The 25232-nt window shown below is 35.3% G+C and overlaps 1 protein-coding gene across 5 annotated transcripts in view; it reads left to right on the plus strand.

Moving 5' to 3' along the window:
* Nucleotides 1-6: 6 nt before the first annotated feature.
* The window catches only part of PPP4R3B (protein phosphatase 4 regulatory subunit 3B), a 50465-nt gene continuing 25239 nt past the window's right edge, over nucleotides 7-25232 (plus strand). For 4 of the 5 annotated variants that reach the window (XM_006778583.2, XM_006778584.2, XM_015557905.1 and 1 more), the window contains exons 1-7: nucleotides 7-542; nucleotides 1831-1886; nucleotides 12216-12314; nucleotides 15329-15952; nucleotides 19763-19840; nucleotides 20595-20711; nucleotides 22581-22697. In XM_006778583.2, coding sequence (XP_006778646.1) covers nucleotides 401-542; nucleotides 1831-1886; nucleotides 12216-12314; nucleotides 15329-15952; nucleotides 19763-19840; nucleotides 20595-20711; nucleotides 22581-22697 — 1233 coding nt within the window. In that variant the 5' untranslated portion in view covers nucleotides 7-400. The remainder of the gene's footprint in view (nucleotides 543-1830; nucleotides 1887-12215; nucleotides 12315-15328; nucleotides 15953-19762; nucleotides 19841-20594; nucleotides 20712-22580; nucleotides 22698-25232) is intronic. The other variant, XM_015557904.1, reaches the window with a different exon arrangement.

Raw genomic sequence — 25232 nt, forward strand, 5'->3', positions numbered from 1 at the left:
GAAGCGTGAGCAGAAGCTGAGCGGCGGTGCGTTGGCCGCGTCGGCCGCCGTAGCCCCTGCTAGGACAGCCCGTGCGAGCCTGCTGGAGGAGGAAGAGAAAGGCAGAGAATCGGGTTACAAGATGGCGGATGTGTAGTGCTTACTGCGGCGGCAGAGCGAGCGAGCTCTGGGGGGCAAAGGGAGGGGAGGGTGGGTGTGTGTGTGGGTGCAGTGAGAGGTCCCGGGGCTCCGGCCGAGAGGTCCCGGTGGCTCTTGTTGCCCCTTTCCGCGGCTGAACCTTGAGAGCCATGGTGAATTTGGGCCTCTCCGGAGCCGCCGCCGCTACTGTTTCTCAAGAGTGAGGGGCGAGGACGAGGGGGACGTGGAGGCGGCGTCTGGACCGGTGGGAACAGCGGCCACCATGTCGGATACGCGGCGGCGAGTGAAGGTCTATACCCTGAATGAAGACCGGCAATGGGACGACCGAGGCACCGGGCACGTCTCGTCCACTTACGTGGAGGAGCTCAAGGGGATGTCGCTGCTGGTTCGGGCGGAGTCCGACGGTAAGGTTTTTGGGACGGTAGGCTCGCGGGGGGGAGTGCTTCCCGGTAGGGCACAGCCCTGCGGGGGAGGCCGGAGGCGGGGTGCTGGGACTGCCGCCTCGGACTTGGAGCCTGGGTTTTGTTTCCGCACTTCTGTCCGGTAAAAACAAACGACTTTGTCCGGATTCACCCTCAGTCCGACGCCTGTGCGCTGTTCCCCCGCCTCCTGTCCCGGTTAAGGACTTGACCCCTTCCTCTCCGGTCTCTTCTCTTGAAGAAGGGAGAGCGCGAAGGAGAGGGCAGGGAGCTCACGGGGTGTTGATCGCTCCTCGTTGGGGAGCCCCTGCTCCCTCCTGTCTCTGTTGTTACCTAGTCTGTGTCTGATACCAAAGGTTCAGCGGAACTTTCCTTTCCGAGTCTTTGTTCTGGAACGGATGTTCCCACCGAGCCCCGGTTGCCACAGTCGACAGGTGCTGGGGGAAACCTGAAGGCACCTGTGAAAGCCGGGGTCACGGCCGGCTGTGGCCACGGTGCACGCGCGCGAGCACAGACGCCTCCCGGCGGGGTCCCTGCGGGGGGTAGGAGGGGTCTGTGGATTCTTTCCACGTTATTCGTGGACGTATTTATTGTACGAGTCCTGGCGCAAGTGTTCCTAAATCATGAAATGTACGGTCGTAGTTAAAATGTCTTTCTCGTTGTAATCTGGAACTATGTGCAGACAGTGGGAGCATAAACCACCTTAGATTGCTTCGTGATGTATTTTGTACGCTTGTACTTTTCCTTTAAAAATAGTCACGGGCGTTTATGTCTACAAGCAGTGTCCTTTTTGTTCTTAAGGAGAAAAGGAGAAAAGCAGTTCTGTAATTTGTGTACTTGTTGTGGTCCTTTGTAATTTATTTGTTAAACTGGCAATGCAATAAAATAACTGTTAAAAAAAGAGTTTGGCTTCAAGTGGTCATTTAGACCTTAAAATTTCATTTCAATAAAACTTTAATAGTCATCAAGTCTCCTTATAGTCTTTTTATTTATTTGTTTATTTAAATTCGTTATTGTTTTAAAGTATTACATCCTTATATTCTTGGTCTGAATGTTTATCTTAGGTGGATATAAGGGTTTCTTGGAATAGGATGATATGTTGTAAATTAAATATGAAGTTCGGGTCTGGAGAGAAAAATGTGAATACTTCAGATATCTAGCTGAGTGAAGGGAACATGCAATGATTTTTTTTTTTTTATAATGTGGACTCATTTTTTATTCAGGTTTTATAAATTGAAACTTATACATGTTGTTGTTGTTTTTTATCTTTCAGGATCACTACTCTTGGAATCAAAGATAAATCCAAACACTGCATATCAGAAACAACAGGCAAGTAGTTGTTTATCTTTAATTTGAAAGACTTCATCTGTGATCAAGGAAGTATTAATCTGACAAAGATGGGAAAGCTTTCCTGACAAGAAAAAATGTTTGGTAAACAAAGTAACAGACCATATATATTTCCCTTACAGGTTAAAAGTTTCAAACTGAACAGTGAAAGTTTATGTACTGGACATAATTTATTATCTTTGAATTGAGCTACTGTTAGTTTATATGAGAATACAATGTATTCATTAGTCTTATTTAACTTACAGTTAGCTAGGTCTCTGCTATACCCTGTTGTACACTAAGCCTTTTATTCTCAACCACATTTAAAGGAAGTGGCATACAAGAAAATTCAAAGGGGTACTCTCTAAAGCAAGGAAAGCCTGTTTGTGGTGTGAAATTAGATCCTCTAACTCAAGCAAAGGTAGAGTTTTGAAGTAGAAGCATTGAAATCCTGTTCTTTAATTGTTGTATTTTTTAATATAATAATCAGTGATTCTTTACAAAAGTGTACATTGTCAATTATATAATGTTTTCTGTTAATATTTATTGTCTTATTTGGGAAAAGAAAACTTGTGTTATGTTTTAGCAGACCAAATTATTTCATCTGGAAATGGCAGCGGTGCTTCAACTTTTTCTTTATTCTGTGAATGTTTTTATTTTTATTATGAAAGATTTCAAAATTAAAAAGTATAGAGAATAATATAATGAGTTTCTGTGTAACACCACCAGATTGAACAATGTTAACATACCATATTTGTTTCAAATCTTTTTGTAATTTTCAACTTTGTGGGTAGAGTTAAAGCCCCCTTTGTACCCATCTCATTCTATCCATTCTCTATCTTCCCTGTAGGTAACCACTATTCTGAAGTTGATGTGTATTATTTCTGTACATGCTTTTATACCTTTTCTGCATATGTATGTATCCATGAATAATATGTAGTCTTTTGTGTGTTTTTAAACTGATACAATTGACCTCGTACTCTTACATGTATTCTGCAACTTTCATTTTTCACTCAACGTTATTTTGGAGATTTGTTTATGTTAATAATGTAGATCTAGTTGTGTGTTTTTTAAAAATGAAAAGCCACTGTACAGTATTCTGATGTATGGTATACACCTATTGTTAGACATTTGATTATTTTCAGTTTTATTTTTGTGTGTGTGGTATGTAAAGTGAATATGGCAGAGATTTTTGAAGGAAAAGATAAATTATGTTAAGATATTTACATCATCGATGCCTACTTTCTTCAAGGCCAATGAAAATTTCAATACCCAGAAACAAATACTTCCTGTTGGAAGAATGAAACTATGTCTGTTGCATAATGCATAATTAGTAAAAGTCTTACTGTTAAACAATTATTTTGTGTATGCAGTATATTCTTAATCAGTTCTTTGAAATATTTTTTAGTTTTCAATATTCATTTAAACTAAATGATTTAGGGGTTTTTTTTCCTCTACTTAGAAAATATTATGTGTCCTTCCTAATGAAGAATCAAATTAAACATTTGTCCTGTTTTGAACACTTGAAGATGTTTCCTATACCTTAGACATTTTAAGGTATAGCACATTAAATTAAATTTAATTTTTAAGTCAGCAAGACAGATGGTTTCTCTCCCTTTGCCCTGAATTTTGCCAGATAGCCACTTACAAGGTTTTTTGTTTGCTTGTTTGTGGGGAAAGAAATACTAAAATTTTGTGAATTTTTTTTCCCTATCTGTATGAATATAAAATTCTCAGGAACTGTGGTTTTACATGTGACTCCCTACAAACTAGTTATAATATGGATTCTTCTCAGATTGTTTTCAAAATCTTTTGGCTATTGTTAACTATTGGAAAGAACATATTATGGCAGAGGTTGGTACATAAAATAGTCCCCCCAGCATTAGTCCAAAAATACACAATGGTGTTTAGAAACTTTGGGACATGGTTTTGTTTGTAATGTTACGCCACTAGAAAATTAAAGTGTTGGAGGGAAAAAATATCTTAATTAAAAAAAAAATTTTGCTATTAGGAAAATGTTTTCTGTAATTAATCAACATTCAAATAATACACTACTGGACTATATATTTTTTTCTAATTGAGGTACTTTTGCTAAAAACATTAAAGTTTAAGAAAACTCTTTGGCAATAATAATATGGAAACGCTTGAATGTCAGAATGATAAACCTGTGTAAATGGGGTCACTTGTTTTACTTTATTTTTGTTTAAATTGAATGCACTTTTCTAATATAAATCCAAGAGCCATTTAGGGGTTATGTTAAACTTTGAACGATTTTTCATATTTTCATCAACATCTTGTTCCTTTTGCACTTTTTACCAAGTTACACAAATTGGGATTTCCGAGCACATTGCTATTTTTCTAAGTTCTACCTTTTGTAGAATGTCATTTAAGTTATTCAGTAAATTAGTCTAGAAATTATTTCCAAATGTTTATATGAAGTATGTTGATCATTAGTGGATTTTAATTTTAAAAAAACTGCTGAATGAATGGGACATCCATAGTTTATAGGATATTTTACTATATTAAAATACATTGAATAAATTCAGAGAGGAATAGTCTTTTTTTTAACATAGTTCTAAAATGAGCTAAGTGTGTGTTCAAAATAAGAGTTTAGTTGAATGTCAGATACTCAATATCGGTAGGCTATCATGATTCATATTTTTCTTCCATACTGTGGACAATACTGAAGTAGTAAATGGGAAGGAGAAGATACACTTACCTGAAAGGAGCCAATACACACATTGGAAAGGGAAGAGAATTACCATACAGCTTATTTTAAATGGGTAATAAAGTGCCTGATTCATATGCCAACCATTTTTTTAAGTTATGTAGACTCAGCCCTGCTGGTCTTGAAAGTGTCATTGGGATATGTACCTCTTCTATATAACACAATTTGTGTTCATTGGGTTTAGGAAAGAAGTATAAGGAAGTTCTTATCCTTGGTTTTATTGGGAGACAAGACCTAACAGGTGAAACAATTACAGAATGATAATAAAATAGCTGATAAAGTGTTTTAATTCCATTGAAAGATGATGAAAGAATTTCACAGATACAGCAACTAAGGCACAGAAAGGCTAAGTTTAATGACTGTACAGTAGGTATATGCCAACACAAAATATTATGGAAAGCAACTTGTATTCCACAGTATTGTGGAGTAGAAAATTAGAAGGAAGAGATTGATTTCGACCAGAATTATTAAGAAAAACTTCACTCTGGTTGGTGGTACAGTATCTGCTACAGGAACTGTGATAGAGAAGGAAATAGTACACCTAATACAAAAGGTATTAAGGCTATTTGCAGCCTAGGTTTCTTATTTGAGAGCTTGGTTTGCTAAACAAAAGGGACCCATTATAGGTTCTTGAGTAGGGACCCAACATGAATAAAGTGATACTGTGTTTCGGAAGGGGTATGGCAAAGTCATGAATAATGAATTGGGGATGTGGAGGGAAGCAGCTTTAGGTAGCAAGACCTTTTACAATAATTCATATTTAAAAAAATGAAAGTCTGTTTCAGTGTAGTAAATGGAATGGGCAAGGGGGAAAATTCCAGTATATTTTCTTTTTTTTTTCTTTTTTTTTTTAATTTTTTTTTTTCCAGTATATTTTCAAGAAAGTGCTGGAAGATTTGGTGAATTGTTACATATGAAAGAAAAGGAATCAGAAGTTACTGGTAGTGTTTTTGAATCTTGGAACCAGGAAAATGATGGTTCCCTCCAGAAACTGGGAAGTTGAGAAGAAAGCAGGTTTACATTAATCATGGTTAGAGGCTTATTTGAAATGGATAAGACATTCACATTATTAACACATTAAGTGTCCAATCGGTCACCGGTGACTGACACTATACTTAACGTCTGGAAGACAAAACAGGCTGGGCACTTAACTTGTTAAAAACTAGAGGCCCGATGCATGAAATTCATGCAAGAGTAGGTCTTCCCCCCGCTGCCAGGCACCAGCTTCCTCTGGCACCCAGGATCCGGGCTTCCCTCACAGCCCCAACTTTGTCCAGAAGGACATATGGTCTAATTAGCATATTACACTTTTATTATTATAGATTAGGCCTTTTAGATCCAAAATTAATTTGAATAGCAGGCCATGGCACTGCCTTGAGCCACTCTGAGATAGGTCTCTGTACCAGTAGCCAGAGCATGATCTTATCTGTAGAAAGGTAAGAAGTGAAGAGAGTAAAAGAGCACAGACATAATTCATGATCACAGCTATCATTTCTCCTTTTTTGTTAAAAACTAGAGGCCCGATGCATGAAATTCATGCAAGAGTAGGTCTTCCCCCCGCTGCCAGGCACCAGCTTCCTCTGGCACCCAGGATCCGGGCTTCCCTCACAGCCCCAACTTTGTCCAGAAGGACATATGGTCTAATTAGCATATTACACTTTTATTATTATAGATTAGGACAGTATTTGGTAAAACCTCCCATCCTGGACTCCATCCATACAGTTTCCCTTGCTAGAAGCTACCAGTGTTACCATTTTCTTGTATATCTTCCTAAAGGATTTATACATATGTAAAAAAATATGTATAGTCACAGATACGTCTTTTATTGGCATATATGTAGCATGCCATAAACTGTTCAGTGCCTTGCTTTTTTATTTTAATTTAGGCTTTAAAATGATTGTAGAATAAATGGGAAAGTCTTATAAAGAACACCCAGGACTAGAAATACAGTAAGAGTTTGTTGTAGGAGATTCTAATTTGAGAATCATTAAATGATATTTTTAGCTGCAAGAGGGGACCACCTTTGCAAGAGCATAGAATAGAATAGAGCTTAAGACTGGGCTTTGCTGAATTGTCCACATTAATTTATTCATCCAGTAATACTTGGGTGAGTGATGTTTATGGGTTGATCACTATCTTTAGTTTGGTTTTTTTAAAGTCCATTTAAACATTTCTGACAGTGTTCATTCGAGGAATGACATGATCCAAAATAGTAACATTAATCTGTGGAATGGAAGAAGGCCAATAACTGGGATGGGCTACTAGTTGAAAGACCGCAGCATAATCAAAGCAAAAGATAATGTTGAGTCAGGTTAGCGGTGATGGCAGTGGAGATGGGAAGAGATGGATGGATTTGGAACATGTATTGGAGGTAGAATTGATAGGGCATACAGCTGGATTAGGTGTTCGATCATCAGGAAGAAGGAATATTCAGTAAAAGAAGATTAAACAATTGGAAAAAGTAGAGAATCAGGAAAATGTCTTCAAAGAAGGACAGAATTTCGGTAAGGAAAAGACAGTAGTCATTCATTCAGCAAATGGCTGTTCCAAATCCTGCAAGAGAAAGATTGCAAATATTCTAGGTTTTGGTTAGTAGAATGTCTGTTGAGATGAAGGTATGGATGAAAATGATCATATATTTATTGTACCTAGCTCTTAATTGGAAAAAAAACCCCACAAAACAATAAAATTAAGGATATTAGCGTTTAGCCTGAGTCATTATGGGGAATGGACTAATGAGTATACAAGGGAGAATGAGATTTCTATAATTTTTAAAGCATCTATGATGCTTTAAATAACAGCGTGAATTTGTAATGAGTAGAATTCACTCTGTACTTCGAATTATACATCAGTTGCATGAGTAGAGGATGTGAATAATTAGCTTTGGAGGATTGAGTAAGGTGATACCTAGGGTTGTGTTCTGGGTGTTGGAGTGGGACCGAGGAGGAATCTGGGAATCAGATGGAGACAGATTTTTCTTATTTATGTGTTTAGGGAGATGCCTAGATAAACAAAACAGTGCCACAGAGGAGAAGCTTGGGAAGCAAAGTTGTTAAGAATTTTATGGGGTTTTTTAGAATTTGATCATATTTATCATGTGGCATAGTAATAGGAATGTGGGTTTAATTTTATTCCTAGTTGTGTGATTTTGAGCAAGTTTTCTCTGAATCTCATCTATTAGAGATACTACCTACATTGTAGAATAGCTGTGAATTATTGTATGAAAAACGCTTTAGCACAGTACCTGACACATAAGTTCAGTGAGAGAACTATATTCATAATAACATAGTAAGCCCAATGTAGGCAGCATTTTCCTCTCTTCAGTGGAAATAAGATCAGAGGTGAAATACTTCAATGAAAGTCACAGAAATAGTGGACAGTGAAACTTGGAGTTGGGTCCTAATTCTAGTTGAGGATTATTCTACTTGTATTCATATATATCACTGATTTGGGAAAGATAAACTATTCCTACTGTTTATAAGTAGTGTCATCATGTCTGTCTTGGCCTATATGTTTTACCATACTATATTTTAAAAATGCATCCTAGAGGAACTAGGTTAACTATTAGGAACTACCAGAGAGTTACATGCTACATTATCTGGATAAACTCACTCGTTTTCATACTTTTAAATTGATTTTGAATCTACAAATTAAATTCTATAAACCTGATATTTATATTTCCCTTTTTAAAAATTCCTTTTGGGAAACTTCAGCTCTCTCTATATTGAATTTTGTCAGAATTAATAGGGTTAGTCTAGCAACTGTGGTGTTTCAGACATTTCATGACTCTGGATTTATTCATGTTAATGAAGTGGATCAGTACTGGAGAAGTAAACTTAAACAGACAATCCATTGGTTTGTAAGATCCTTTTAAATGTGTCTTTGTGAATATGATATTAAAAACTGGAGACTCTATCCAAAAGAGATGTGATACAGTTTTAAAGTATCATTTAGACTCTGGATTAAGAACCTCTGATTTCAACAATATATGCTCAATAATGTGTATTAATATATAAGATTGAAAATGACATTTTCTTATAATAATACTACATTGTAAAAACCTGATTTGGTAAAGATTAAATTGTCAAGTTTATCTAGCTCATGTCTTATTCCCATCCTGGGCTTGGATGGGAATAAGACATGAAAAATAATCACCTTATTTTTTTTAAAGGATGAGACCAAATTTGTTTTTTAAAGGATGAGACCAACTTTTTCTATTCTCCCTGAAAGCTTATTTTAAATCTGATTTCCACAGGGATATAGTGGTGATTAAATGTTATAGTTAATAGAGGAAGAAAAACTCTAAGCTTCTCTTGGTTTAAACAGAGGCATTAATAATGTCCCAAAGATATGTGTGCCACACAAATGAGCAAAAAATATATCACAAAGCACAATGGTAACAATTTTACTATGAAAAATTGTACTTGGCTCTATCTAGACTTTTTGGATAGGCTGACACTTCTCATTCTGTTTTATATATTCTTGTGCCAACTCTGTACTCACATAGGAGCTTTTACACTAACCCATGGAATAAACAATTCTAAGAAGTGCTTCTTCCCAGTAATTTTTTCAACTGCAACAACAGTGTAGAGAAGGGACAGAAGGAAGAATGGAGTTTTGTCACCCATTTGGAGTAGATACTAGAGCTGAAAGGTGCCTACTCCGATGGAACTTCCCTATCCTCGATTTATCAGCTAAGGTCAGGTTCTCAAATTTGACTTACCCAAAGAATTACCTCGGACCCTAGTTAAAAATAAGGGTTCTTGGGCTTCGCTCCAGATCTGCCCCCTAAGAAGAGGCATTTCCCAAAGTCAATCCTTTCTGCATTGTAAAAAGGATTCTGAATATAAATCCCATTTAGTTTTAGGGATTTTGACTGGGTTAGGGGGAAAAGTTTCCATTAGGAATGGGAAGGAAAGAACAAAAGAAAATGATTAAGAGAAGGATTTGGGTAACCTTAATTCAGACTTTGCTGCTTACCTGGACTTTCTCTTAGAAGGTAGATTGGAACCAAAATTGAAAAGGCTTTGGTGCCTGTAATAAAGGTTTTGGATTTCGTTCTCTCCAAAGTGGAATGCATAGTTTGAAGCACTAGAATTTGAGAAGAAACCCGCTTTCAGAAATTGTTTTGCTAAATATTTAATATAAAGTCACATGGTCAAGAGTCAAAAACAGATACGGTATTCTGAAAGAAGAGTAACATTTCCATGAAAAGAGTTCTTCACCTATTGTGAATTATTGTAGCTTATCTGTGCAGATAAGGTATTTTTCAATTTAAACTAACCTGTAACCCTAACAAAAGAAACAAGTGCCTTAAAAATGGTTGGTAACAATAACGTAAGTACAAGTGAACGAGGTAATAATTAAACTGACATTTATACTCCTAGTGTAATTGTTCAGTCAAAAAGAAACAATGATAACATAGATCTTACAAGAAGTAACCCATCCCAAAAATTCAGAAATATTAAAAGTGATGTTAAATATGAATTTGTGTCTACTGTCATTTGTGAGTATATTGTGCCCTAAATGTATACTGCATCTTAAAATGTTAATAATGGTAGAGAGAAATTATAATTCAGACATTTAAAAGTATTATTTATTTTATCTTTATGTAAACCTTTCTATTTTAGTGTATGTTTTTAAAAGTATTGCTATACTAATATTATGTTCCTGTATATAATATAAGTAATTTGAGCACAGGTAAAGATGTTTTGGAGACCACTGTTTGGAAGAGGGTCTGACTCTAAGACAACTCAGGGACTGAGGAAAGTACGTAGACCCTGAGCAGGTGTCTTAGTGCTTTAACCTAACTAGCACTGTTTTTATCTTTTGTTTTTTTAACATGGAGATTTTTAGTAAATTTTGTTTGTAAAATGAGTTTTGCTGGGTTTGTTTTAAAAAAAAAAAAAAGGTTTCAAAACCACTCTTGTAGATGGGGGGAGCCACTGAGAGTTTTTAAATAAAAGTGTGACCTGATAAAATTTTATAATCTGGTGGCAAATTTCCCTTCAAAGAAGCATAGCTAGGCAGAAGCTAGAAAACTGATTTCCACCTGTTCTTTTTACCTGGTCACACAGCAAAATAGATAGTCATCTGAGGCCTGGATTAATTAAAGCATTTTTTTTTATTTACTGGTTAGAACTACCAGAATATTGAAAAGTTTTTATTTTGAAGACTTTGTCTTTATTAATCTGGGACTTACTTTCAATTTTATATTTTTTAGTACAAGGTCAGATGAACAATTATTAAATATGGTGTTTTTGAAGATTATATTTTTGCTAATTAGGGTATAAATTCAAATATTCATATTTTGAAAATTACAGTTTTAGCCATGTTAAACTTTCATTATGTATCCTAAAAGAATTTTCATTTTATTTGAGTGTTGCAGTGATTTTAGTGTTTAAACATGTATGTGCGCCCTAACCGGTTTGGCTCAGTGGATTGAGCGTCGGCCTGTGGACTCAAGGGTCCCAGGTTCAATTCTGGTCAAGAGCATGTACCTTGGTTGCGGACACATCCCCAGTGGGGAGTTGTGCAGGAGGCAGCTGATCAATGTTTCTCTCTCATTGATGTTTCTGACTCTCTATCCCTCTCCCTTCCTCTCTGTAAAAAATCAATAAAATATATTTTAAAAAACAAACAAAAAAAACATGTATGTGCATTTTAGTTTAAACCCAGACCTTAGTTTTTAATAAAGGGGTTGAAAACTTTTTCCTAAATTCATAACTAACCTTTTGGTGGGGATATAATTAAGGGCATTCTGGGAAAGTACTCACCTGAACCGGTGGTTCTTAATTTTTCTACAACCTAAGCACCTAAACTAGGTGCTATTGGTAGTACAGATAAAGCAAGTTTTCTTCATTTTGCCTCCATTTTATATTTCTTAATATTCTGAAGGCTTTCCAGATTGTTTTTAAAAAACAAAAATAGGGTTAAACCTTAAGATATTTTTAGCTATTAGCCTATTTACAACCAGTTGACAACTGGCTTAAGGAAAAAATAAACTTGTAGGTGGTTAGTAAGGGGAACAGCTGACTTTCTGGAAACAATAGAAAGTGGATGATTAGAATATCTACTTACAGTTTAGCCAAGAATGGCTAGACTTTCTATTAAACATTTCTTTCTTTTTTTAAATATATTTTATTGATTTTTTACAGAGAGGAAGGGAGGGAGATAGTTAGAAACATCGATCAGCTGCCCCCCGCACATCCCCCACTGGGGATATGCCCGCAACCAAGGTACATGCCCTTGACCGGAACCGAACCCGGGACCCTTCAGTCCGCAGGCCGACGCTCTATCCACTGAGCCAAACCGGTTTCGGCATTAAACATTTCTTGGTAACATGAGCCAGAGCCTGCTAACCTGTTTTAGTCTTTTTTGTTTTACAATATTGCTCAATGTCAGTTTTAGTGACAAAGCTACTATTTCATTGCCAGTATATTACTACAGTTTCAGTGGGTAACAAAATAGTTATATGATGTCAATCAAATGTCCATTAATTGCACTTAGGAGAGGGCATTTGTCATTGCTGTGCTGTTTTCTGTCTTTTTTATATTTTGTTTCTTTTCAAGTGTGATGATCTAGAAGTCTTTGTTTTTAAACAGGATACATTAATCGTTTGGTCAGAAGCTGAAAACTATGATCTGGCTCTAAGTTTTCAGGAAAAAGCTGGCTGTGATGAGATCTGGGAAAAAATTTGTCAGGTAAAGTTTTTTGAATAATATTTAACTTAACATTTATATGCTTTCTTGAATTTTTTTTCTTTTTACCTAGAAGATGTATATGTGGAGAGGTAATGTCTTCATGTGAGATTTTGGTAACCTAATCTAGAAATTTCTTCTATATTTTACAGCAAAATTTTTTTTTAAAATATATTTTATTGATTTTTTACAGAGAGGAAGGGAGAGAGATGGATAGTTAGAAACATCGATGAGAGAGAAACATCGATCAGCTGCCTCCTGCACATCTCCTACTGGGGATGTGCCTGCAACCCAGGTACATGCCCTTGACTGGAATTGAACCCGGGACCTTTCGGTCCGCAGGCCGACGCTCTATCCACTGAGCCAAACCAGTTTTGGCTACAGCAAAATTTTTTACTTAAAATTTTTTTTAGTTATCATAATTTTGTTTATCACTTCAGATTTTAATACCCTGTAAAATGTCAAGCTCTTTCAACAAAAAGTTAAATATTTATGTTCTAAAGCTTTAAGATTTTATATATTTCATCACCCATTTGCCTAATGTTCATGAATACTGTGTACCAGAAACTAATGATTGAAAGTGCTAACAGCTTCAACTTGTGAAGAACTTACATGATATAAGATAAATGGTAACTCTCAGATAACTGGAATTTTTTTTAATAAAGTTTTTATTTTAAAAGATTCAGATTTACAGAAAATATGAGCAGAAAGTAGAGTTTCTGCATACTTCTCTCCCTGACATCACCATCCCTGGTTCTCCTGTTATTAGTATCTTGCATTAGTATGATAAACTTGTTACAATTAATGAACTAAACATTTATTATTATTCATATACTATTATTAGCTAAAGCCCATTCTTTAATCAGATATCCTCAGTTTAAAATCCAGTATACTTTTTCTGTTCCAGGATCCCATTCAGAATTCCACATTGCATTTATTTCTTTTTCATTTTTTATTGAATTTATTTATTTAGGGTGACATCTGTTACTAAAATTATGTAGGTTTTAGGTGTACAATACATCATTGTTATATTATATTGTGTGTCTACCACCCCAAGTCAAGTTCCTTCCATTACCATTTAACCCCTTTCTACTTCCCCCCCATTCCTCTTCCCTCTGGTCATCATACTATTGTCTATGAGTTTTTTGTTGTTGTTTTTTTGTTGTTTTTTGCTTGATCCGTTCACCTTTTTCACCTACCTCAGCAATACCTCTCCCTTCTGACAGCTGTTAGTCTGTTCTCTATCTATGAGTCTGTTTCTATTTTGTTTTTTAGTTTATTTTTGTTCAATTAGATTCTGCATATAAATGAAATCATATGGTACTTATCTTTCTCTAATGGGCTCATTTCACTTAGCATAATCCTCTCCAGGTCCGTTCATCCTGTCAAAAGGGATAAGATTCCCTTCTTTTTTATGGCCAATTAGTATGCCATTGCATAAATGTACCACAGCTTTTAATCCACTCATCCACTGATGGACACTTGGGCTGCTTCCAAATCTTGACTATAGTAAATAATCTTGCAATGAACATAGGGATGCATATATTCTTTCAAATTAGTGTTCAGGTTTCTTCTGATATAATCCCAGAAGTAGAATCGTGAGGTCATAAAGCAGTTCCATTTTTAATATTTTGAGGTAACTCCATATGCTTTCCACAGTGGCTGCACCCACATTACATTTAATAGTTATGTCTCCTTAGGTAAATCTTTGCTGTGAACAGTCACTGGAATTTTAAATTAATCTTAACATTCATTTTAGCTGCCATCCTCTATAATAAAAGCCTAATATGCTAAGTGTCTGTTCATCCCGTTGCCTGTTCAACCAATCAAAGCATAATATCTAATGATATGCTAAGGCTCCTCAACCATTGCTATCATGTGCACTGATCATCAGGGGCAGACACTCCAACCAGTAGGTTAGCATGCTGGGTTCCAGCTGATTAGGACTGAGCAAGACAGGCCAGACACTCCCTGGAGCCCTCCCATGGCCCCCACCAGCTGGCCAACCTCCAGCATCTGTCCCTGGCCCCAGTTGTGCACTGGTGGGGTCTCTCAGCCTGGCCTGCGCCCTCTCGCAATCTGGGACCCCTCAGGGGATGTCGGAGAGCTGGTTTCGGCCCAACGGTGGAACAACCTGTCGCTATGACACACACTGACCACCAGGGGGCAGACAATCAATGCAGTCGCTGCCCCCTGATGGTCTGTGCGCTCCCACAGGGGTAAGCACCGTTCAGCCAGAAGCCGGACTCACAGCTGACGAGCGCAGCAGCAGTGGCGGGAGCCTTTCCCACCTCTGCAGCAGCACTAAGGATGTCCTACTGATGGCTTAGGCCCACTCCTTACAGGGGGCCTAAGCCATCAGTTGGACATCCCCTGAGAGGGCAGGCCAGGCTGAGGGATAACACCACCACCACCCCCACCCCCAGTGCAGGAATTTCGTGCACCGGGCCTCTAGTTTTCTATAAAGTGGTTACCTCCTGTGATATCCTATTATAGTCTACTAGAGGCCTGGTGCATGAATTCGTGCATGGGTGGGGTCTGGCTGGCTCCGCCCCCAATCAGGGTTGGAGGGCGATTGGGGGCGAGGGTGGAGGCCATGGGCAGTTGGCCATCTGGCTCCGCCCCCTGGTTGAACTCCTGATCGAGGGGACAATTTGCATATTAGCCTTTTATTATATAGGATTTGATTGTTGTTATTTTCATTGACATCAGTTTTCCCTCTAGTGATTCTTATCACTAAAGGTTCTTAGTAGTTTTATGCATCTGACTGCAGTCATTTTTTCCCCTAGATCTTTCCAGTAATAGTGCCACATAGTGTAATAAAGTGGCCAAAGAAATTGTAGTGTGAATCTTCTGATTCGCTTATTTGACATATGGCTCTGAATCATTAGACTTTTCTTAACTGGGAGTAGATAGTTTCTTTATTTTTACTTAAGCTCAATGGTCAGTAATATGATTTCCAAAAATTTGAGTGTATTTATATTTTAAGGTAACCAGCTATACTTGGATATTTTCAGGTTCAAGGTAAGGATCCATCAGTAGAAGTCACACAGGACCTCATTGATGAATCAGAAGAAGAACGATTTGAAGAAATGCCTGAAACTAGTCATCTGATTGACCTGCCCACATGTGAACTCAATAAACTTGAAGAGATTGCTGACTTAGTTACCTCAGTTCTCTCCTCACCTATCCGTAGGGAAAAGCTGGCTCTGGCCTTAGAAAATGAAGGCTATATTAAAAAACTACTGCAGCTCTTCCAAGCTTGTGAGAACCTAGAAAACACTGAAGGCTTACACCATTTGTATGAAATTATTAGAGGGATCTTATTCCTAAATAAGGCAACTCTGTTTGAGGTAATGTTTTCTGATGAGTGTATCATGGATGTTGTGGGATGCCTTGAATATGACCCTGCTTTGGCTCAGCCAAAAAGGCACAGAGAATTCCTGACCAAAACTGCAAAGTTTAAGGAAGTTATACCAATAACAGACTCTGAACTAAGGCAAAAAATACATCAGACTTACAGGGTACAGTACATTCAGGACATCATTTTGCCGACGCCATCTGTTTTTGAAGAGAATTTTCTTTCTACTCTTACATCTTTTATTTTCTTCAACAAAGTTGAGATAGTCAGCATGTTGCAGGTAAGTAAGGTGTTCTTTATAATTTTGTTTTCAGATGTTTAGTTTCATTAATTGTTCAAGCTGCTGTTCATTCCTTCTTTTTGAAAGATTTCTTTGGTTTTATCTCATGGCTTTCTGAAGAAAAATCTTTTTTTTTTATCTTTTTTTTTATTTTTTATTTTTTTTTTTTTTGAGGCAGCTCTGCCTCTGTATCTATTATTGTTCATGAAGAAAAATCTTAATGTGACCTTTTATATTTTTAAGTGTCCTATGATGTAGCTGGGTTTTATTTAACTTTTTTTTTCCTTTTTAAAAATTGTGGTAGAATATACATGACATGAAATTCACCATTTTAACCATTAAGTGTACGATTCTCAACATTAAGTGCATTCACCTCTGTCCATTTTCAGAACTTTCCCATCATCCCAAACAGGAACAGCTATTTTTAAATCATCTTTTATTCCATTTTGTGAGACTTAGTTATTATTGGTGTATGTATAGGTATGTGTCTTAAAACTGCCCAAGTAATTACAATGTGCAGCCAGGATTGAAAAATATTCATTCATTTTCAGCAAATAATAATTAGATTATTTGCTATGTGAGGTTGATTTTGTTCTCTCTCCTTGAGTTGTAAAATAGGAGTTTTATACCACATTTATCATGTTTATCTTTTATACCCTAACTATGTAGTAAACATGATTTTGAAGAGTTTTCTTCACTTGTGATAGTATGCTGTATGCACAGTTTCCTATATAACTGTCGCTGTTATTTCCAATTAGTCACTAAGTTTATTGAGCAGCAACTTTATACTTAGTGTACTGGTTCTCAAGTATGGCCCGTGGACGACTCAGGATCCCTGGAGCCCTTTTAGATAGGTCTGTGAGGTTTTCATTTTTCCAGCTTCATGTCAGTGTCAGGCTCTATTTTCTTCATTATATTTCAACCAAAACAACACATCACAGTAGACTGAATGCTGAAGAAGATATGTGAATCTAGCTGTCCTCTGTTAAGGCAAACATTAGAGAGATTTGAAAAAATGTAAAACAGCCATTCTTTCTAAATTTTTAAATTTTGGAGTCATATAGTTCTCATAAAAATAATATTTATATAAACATAATAGCTTACTTTTAAATGAATTAATAACTTTTTAAATGTATCAGTTTTAAATATGGTAAATATTGATAAACATAACCCACATAGTAAAAGCTCTTTGGGCCCCTCAGTAATTTTTAAGAGTTAGAGGTCTCTTGAGACCAAAGAGTTGAGAATCTCTGGCTTAGTATTTAGTGATGAGATTCCATTTTATGATACTTCCAACCATTATTCACCTTCCTATTATTGTTACTTTACCTTTCATGTAGCATTTACTTCTCAAGATCAATTTTTCACTGAGCAGTTTTTTTGTTATCCACATTAATAAATGTGAGGGAAGTTAGACTTACACATTATGTTTCATTTACAATGCATGGGACCTGCTTTTTTTTTAATTTCAGAAAGGAAGGGAGAGGGAGAGAGAGAGAGAGAGAGATAGAAACATCAATGATGAGAGAGAATCATTGATCAGCTGTGTCCTGCATGCCCTCTACTGGAGTTCGAGCCCGCAACCCGGACATGTGCCCTTGATGGGAATCGAACCCGAAACCCTTTAGTCTGCAGGCTGACGTTCCATCCACTGAACCAAACCAGCAACGGCTATGGGAACTCATTTTTAAAAATCATACTGTACAATTCAGGATGCCATTTCACTTCCTGATAGAAAAAAAGTCAGAAAGTAGACCCACAATCAATATAGTTGTTGTAAAGGACCCAGTGACAAAAGCTGAAGTGTATCTTTCAAATGACTGCTTTTGACTTCAGAGTATTGATTACCAAAATCAGTGTTTTTGAAAAAAATAAATTATGCAAACTAATTTATAAATATTTATAACATTTTGTATGTCATTTTATATATTTTATCACAGGCTTATTTGCGAAGGCTATAATTATATAAATCAAGTGTAACTTTAAAAAGGAAAGTTACTCATTTCTGGTCCATGAGATGTATTTGATAAAATAGCCAGATACTGGAAACTACTTATAGTTTAGGGCTTACCACTTGATTATCTCTTATGTGCCAGCCATGATGCAGAATTCTATTTTCAACAGTGTGAGGAGAAAGTAATTAAAGCTTATGGCCATTGGCCTCTTAACGGCTCATTTCTTAAAGCCCAACTCTGATTTCCATGTAAAAATTTTGTGGCTTGGTAGTTGGTATTTCCAAATAACCCTTCTTGTGATGTACATATCTATAGCTTCTTAAATGTGTATTAACCTGCTGTTACATAAGTTATATAAGGCAAGTAAACATAAGAATTTTAGCTAACTGGACCAAAATGAGGTAGTGTAAAGGCACATAATTCCTAGACTAACAAGTTATTTAACTGTGAAATTATTTAGTGTAGTCATTGGCTCCTAGTATGTACTGTAATACATGTTGAGATTCTCTTTAGCATGATAGAAGCATAATATTTTAGTTGACCTGAATTTTTCTAGTTGTTCAAAACCCCTTGTGCCCAGAATTCAGAAATATACTGTAAAATGTTTGCAAATTAAATTCCTAAAAGCCAAAAACGTGAAGTAATTTCCACACAGCTACAGATTAAGAACCTGTTTAGAATAAGTTACAGGACAGCTCTCTCAAATGTTGGCATTTTAACATGTTACATGTAATTCCACTATTACACAGATGAGAGTTGAGCTAAAAACAAATCCAGTAAAATCAAGGATTTCATTCTTTTTGACATATTTTTGCCTATGTCAAGATTTCAGCACTGAAAGAGAAATTTTTAACTTTTCATTCCAGTTACTAATTAAATATGTAAAATCTTCCAGTACCTTTTCGAAAACAACTGATGATAAACATATGGCCCTTCATTTTGTTTTAGATGTTTTGGGCCTCAATTATAGGATTTAGCATATTAAATGTTACTTAATAGATTTGTCCCATTCTAGTGTGTGTGGGGGGGCTTTGATTTGTTTCATAACTTTGTAGTATTTAGGGTCCTATCCTGTAGTTCATTTTATTGGGTGGGAATGACAAAAATCTCATTATACAAGAGACTTGGATTCTGAATCTATCTCTGTCACTAGGTATTCACAAGTAAATCCACTCTTTGTAACTTAGTCTTAGGAAATTTAAAATTGGACTAGGTAATCTTTTAAAGCCTGATCTAATTCTAAAAGTGGTATATGTGTTCAGTATGAAAAACAGTTATGGTAGTATTGTCATTTAGCTGTGTCCTTACATGTAAGACTGTACACCAGTGATTTTCAACCTTTTTCATCTCAACAGTATGAAAGGCAGTTATTGTAGTGTTTTCTTGTTCAGTGGTATCCTTGGAGACCACAGAACATGTAAGACTCTACACCAATGATTTTCAACCTCTTTCATCTCATGTTACATGTAAGCTAATTACTAAAATTATGCGGCACACACACACAAAAAAATGTTTTAATCTGCTATGGGTTAAAGATCTTCAAACTTGTTTGAATTATGTTTAAATTGAGAGTAAATAGACCCCAAAAGGGAGCTAAAGAGGCTCTAAGTCAAAGTAAATGAGTGTTTATGCATGACTTCTAGAATATTTATTTTTGTTTTCCAAGAGTTCTTTATAGTTGACGTTTCTAGTTACATGAAATATTAATCTATGTATAACTAATAATGAATGGTGTAGTCAAGTTTTGAATATTAAAACATAATTTATATATATCATATAAATGAGTATAATTCATACTTTTAATATTTCTTAGTAATTAATGTTAATTTTAAAATTAACATTTTTTCTCATGTAGGAAGATGAGAAGTTTTTATCTGAAGTGTTTGCACAACTAACAGATGAGGCTACAGATGATGATAAACGGCGTGAATTGGTAATTTATTTATTATTGAAATTCAAACCCTTAAAGAGCACTTGCTCTTTGGGCATACAGGCTTTTGATTTTGAATTGGTTAAGAGAAAATTTTTTATAATTAGAGTATGAAATAAAATATATGTACTTAAATTATGCTATAAATATTCTCAAACTTATTGTTTTATATATTTTAGAAATTAATTAAGATATTTTGATGTGGGTTCCCCTCTCCATGAGGGAAACTGTGTGTCTTACAAATTCCAAAATCAGATATGTGGGTTATGTTAGGACAGAACTATAAACTCATGCATTTTCTTGGTTGTAGATACTGTATAGAGATGCTTTTCTTTTTAAACAAATGGCAAGGGGACTGCTTCTTAAATAGATGAATGATAAATAATTGCTTCTTGGAAATTTTTTTCTTTTTTTTTTTTAATATATTTTATTGATTTTTTACAGAGAGGAAGGGAGAGAGATAGAGAGTTAGAAAAATCGATGAGAGAGAAACATCGATTAGCTGCCTCCCTTATGAATGTGTTTATAATAACTTTATTGAGATAAAAACCATGCTTTGAGGGAAGAGAATAGTAATTGCTGTTTACCAGCAGTTTGTTAATTTTTCAAACATTATAATCAGGTACTTGGGTTTTAAGAAGTAATGAAAGATTACTGACTTAAAATCCTTGAGAAAGGTGTTGTTTATCACATTACAGTGTGCTCTAAGTTTACATGTATGTGTATCAATGTCTCACTATACTTTCTAACATTACAGGTTAATTTTTTCAAGGAGTTTTGTGCATTTTCTCAGACATTACAACCTCAAAACAGAGATGCATTTTTCAAAACTTTGGCAAAGTTGGGCATTCTTCCTGCTCTTGAAATTGTAATGGTAATTATACAGCTTTTCTTCGTGTTTTTGAAATTGAGAATTTGTAATAGATTTATATTATGGATTGAAAGTATTTATTATAGCAATGCATATTGAATTTTATAATTTAAGTTATGCTTCTCTTTTTCTTTTAAAATATATTTTATTGATTTTTTACACAGAGGAAGGGAGAGAGATAGTCAGAAACATCGATGAGAGAGAGACATCGACCAGCTGCCTCCTGCACATCTCCCACTGGGGATGCGCCTGCAACCCAGGCACATGCCCTTGACCGGAATCGAACCCGGGACCCTGCAGTCCGCAGGCCAACGCTCCACCCACTGAGCCAAACCGGTTTTGGCAGTTATGCTTCTCTTGATAGTGAATTATACAAGTGTTTTCAATCTTCAGATTTTTATTAACTTAAATTTATAATATTACTATGTAATCACTTGCATATAATATGGCTTCAGGTGAATAAAAATCCCATATAAGATTTTCTCTTCTGTAACCATATTAAGTATGTTTCATAGAAACAAAATAAAATGTCTTTCCTTTTTAGACCAGTGAGTGGAGTGAGGGCAGACTGAATCAAAGGTGCTCATGTTGCAGTATGGGATTAGGGCAGTGGTTCTCATACTTTTGTTTATTAGTTTTATCCATTGATATTTATTACATGAAAAATTAAAACTGAGAGTATTTTAAGGATTAACTTATTTTAAAATAATAACCACCCAATTATATGTTAACATAAATAATATAACTTTCATGAAAAAATAATTTTTCCAAAACAGAATATATTTAAGTGAAAAGAATGGCATTGTTTCATATTTTTTAAACATTTTTCAAAAATTTGCTTACTGATTTGGGGGAGGGGCGGGCAAAGGGAAAATGAGAGAGAAACATCAATTTGTTAGTCCACTTATTTATATAGTCATTGATTGATTCTTATATGTGCCTTGACCAGTGATCAAACCCACAATCTTGGCATATCCAGACGAGCTACCTGGCCATGGCCTGTTTCAGATTTTCTAACAATACCTTTAATGTCTGGCTTAGTAGAAAATAGAGTCTCATAGTAGCTTCAGCATTTAATTTGTTGTGATACCATGGGTTGTGTAGCCTCTTAAAAACCCAACTATACTTGTGATAGACTGAGAGTGAAGAGGCCATTAATGCCCTAGTATTTATTATGATGATGAAAATAATTTTAATCTCATATACTTCCTGAAAAGAATCTTAGACTCCTTGTAGGGATTCCCTGCACCACATTTTGAGAACTGCTGAGTCATAGAATGTTTTCAGAATCTCCTGAAAATTTTGTAACTTATGAATCATGTATTCTTCACATTGAAAGAGGACAAACATTCAGAATCACTACCTTAAAAAGTTAAGTTGTAGAAAAGAGTAAAAATACCCAAAGTGTTTTCAAAAGCATCCTCTAATAGGAGAATCATAATTGAGAAATCAGTTACTAAGGTGTAAAGTAACTGGCAAATCCAGGATCAAAGACAGATTCTGTAAGGTTTTAAAACTTAACTAGGAGACATCATTCACATTTTTGCATATATTTAAATCAATAATTCTTCCCCCCCACTCCCCCCCCCAAAAAAAACTAACCTTTTGTTACAGTGTTGCTTTATAATCCTATGCTGATGTTTAAATTTAAATTTTCTGAGTATTTATTTTTGTGGTGATAAAATCTGGTGGAAACTAATCATTGAGCTATCTAAAACTTTTTAATATTTGTAAAATGATAGAGAGGTTATGTATTTTGATTCCAGTACAATTAAATCCAAAAAGTTGGAGGTGTACATAGATTTGGGAAAAAAGAAAATACAGCATAACATTTGTTAACTATCTCTAAGTAATCTATTTTCCTTTCATCAGGGCATGGATGATTTGCAAGTCAGATCAGCTGCTACAGATATATTTTCTTATCTAGTAGAGTTTAGTCCATCCATGGTCCGAGAGTTCGTAATGCAAGAAGCCCAGCAGAGTGATGATGTAAGTAATAATGCTTTGGTTCTATGTGAATTACCTGTAGAATAGTGTTTGCAAACTTTTGAGAGAAAATTATGGCCATTATTTTAATCTTTTATGAAGCAAAATAATAAATTTCTAATCATTTGTGACTATGGCAAGCCCAGAATATGTGCCAGTTGATTTGCATAGTATTCAGTTGGCAATTGGATTGACTGTTTAAAAAAAAAGAGCATATTCAAATTAGTATTGAGATTGAAATAAATGATTATCATAGAATCAAATTCTTACATACTAGTCTTAAAAAACTCTTCAAGTGCTAATGAAATATAATTTCAAGCCTCATAGGTCAGGCACTTACCAAGTATAACTAATAAGTTACCTTCACTATGTTCAAATGTGTATTTTCTTTTTAGTGTGGATGAATGTTTAATAAGACCAATATTGTGTTTTCCCACTACAGAAATATTTACACTTTTCCCTTTAACTGTTTTTAAGACAATATGAACATATAGCTGTAATTTTAAGTACTCTTTCTTATTTTAGTGTTAAGTAGAAAATAACAAATATTATGTCTCTTCATTTTTTAAATATATTTTTTTATTGATTTCAGAGAGGAAGAGAAAGATAGGGAGATAGAGAGATAGAAATATCAATGATGAGAGATAATCATTGATCTGCTACCTCCTGCACTCCCCGCACTGGGGACTGAGCCCACAACCTGGGCATGTGCCCTGACCCGGAATTGAACCTTGACCTCCTGTTTCATGGGTTGACACTCAACCACTTAGCCATGTGGGTCAGGCTAATTATTTCCTTCTTAATGGTTTTGAATCCCAGTGTTAATTTGATCCTTATATTATTGAATTAAACTATAGTTGTTTCACATGTTTTGTGCTTAATCTCTTAGCTTAGATTTTTATGTCTGTCTTTCATAGATATTGCCAGTGTTTTTTTTAAAGCAATTTTATTTAGAAACGGTTTGGGCTAATTTTAGGCAGTAGAAAAGAAATAAAAGACATATTTTGTGTTAAGTATTTTAAGGTGTTTTTTAAAAACCCAACTAATGCTAATCTGACTTTAAAAAAATAAATATCTAGTTTATCTCACTGTTGATATTATTATCTTAGTGCCATCCTTTACAAAAGGTAATTTTGAAGTTAGTGCTCAGTAATACATCCTTAGTGATGAGAATGATTAAAGGTATTCATTATAAAATCAGGCCATGAGAAGAATAAGCAACTAATTCTAAGAATTCTTCATTTTCTGTTTTTACTAGAAACAGAAAGGTTTTTTTTGTAATTTTTCAATTACAGTTTCTTGTTTTTTTTATAATTTTTCAATTACAGTTTGCATACAGTATTATTTTGTATTAGTTTCAGGTGTGCAGTATAGTGGCTAGACAATTATGTACTTCCCAAAGTGTTCCCCCAATATTTTCAGTAGTCACTTAGCATAGTTATTACAATCTTATTTTTTAATATGTTTTTATTGATTTTTAGATAGGAAGGGAGAGGGAGGAGAGATAGAAACATCTATGAGAGAGACACATCTATTGGCTGCCTCCTACATACCTCCTACTGGGGATCGAGCAGCAACCTCGGCATGTGTCCTGACCGGGAATCGAACCTAAGACTTCTTGGTCCGTGGGACAGTGCTCAATCCATTGAGCCATACCAGCTGGTGATAATATTATCGACTATATTCCCCATGCTATACTTTACATCCCTGTGACTATTTTGTAACTACCAATTTGCACTTCTTAATCTCTTCACCATTTTCACCCAGTCCCCCAACTCCCCTCTGGCAGTCTATTTTCTCTATCTATGAGTCTGTTTACATTTCGTTTATTCCAGTGGTTCTCAACCTTCCCTAATGCTGCGACACTTTAATACAGTGCTCATGTTGTGGTGACCCCTAACCATAAAATTATTTTCGTTGCTACTTCATAACTGTAATTTTGCTACTGTTATGAATCCTAATGTAAATATCTGATATGCAGAATGTATTTTCATTGTTACAAATTGAATATAGTTAAAGCATAGTGATTAATCACAAAAACAATATGTAATTATATATGTGTTTTCCGGTGGTCTTAGGTGACCCCTGTGAAAGGGTCGTTCGACCCCTAAAGGTTGAGAATCGCTGGTTTATTCATTTTATTTTGTAGAACTATTTTCTTTTTTACATTTAATTGATGCATGAGACTTAGAGAAGCAGTTATTGATTTTTAACTATAAAAAGTCCCTTTCTCAATTTTTTTTCTTGTAATCATAGTCTTCAAGGCCTCTCATTTCCCTAAATTTTCTGATATCTAACAATTTTATAATTTAAAAATCTTGTTGCCTCAAAATAATTCTTAGCCCACAAAAGAATATAAATTATATATATTTTTTAAATTTCAAAATAAAGGATCCTACATGCTGAATTCTATATTGGGTTGGCTGCAACTTTTAAAAAGAAAAAAAAATAACTTACATGTGTATTCAGTGGACTGTTGATATTTTGATGTTCTTTTAAATGCACAGCATTCAAACTCAAGTTCTTCCTGATATGAAT

Source organism: Myotis davidii, unplaced genomic scaffold (genome assembly GCF_000327345.1).
Source record: "Myotis davidii unplaced genomic scaffold, ASM32734v1 scaffold6, whole genome shotgun sequence".
NCBI classification, from domain to species: domain Eukaryota; kingdom Metazoa; phylum Chordata; class Mammalia; order Chiroptera; family Vespertilionidae; genus Myotis; species Myotis davidii.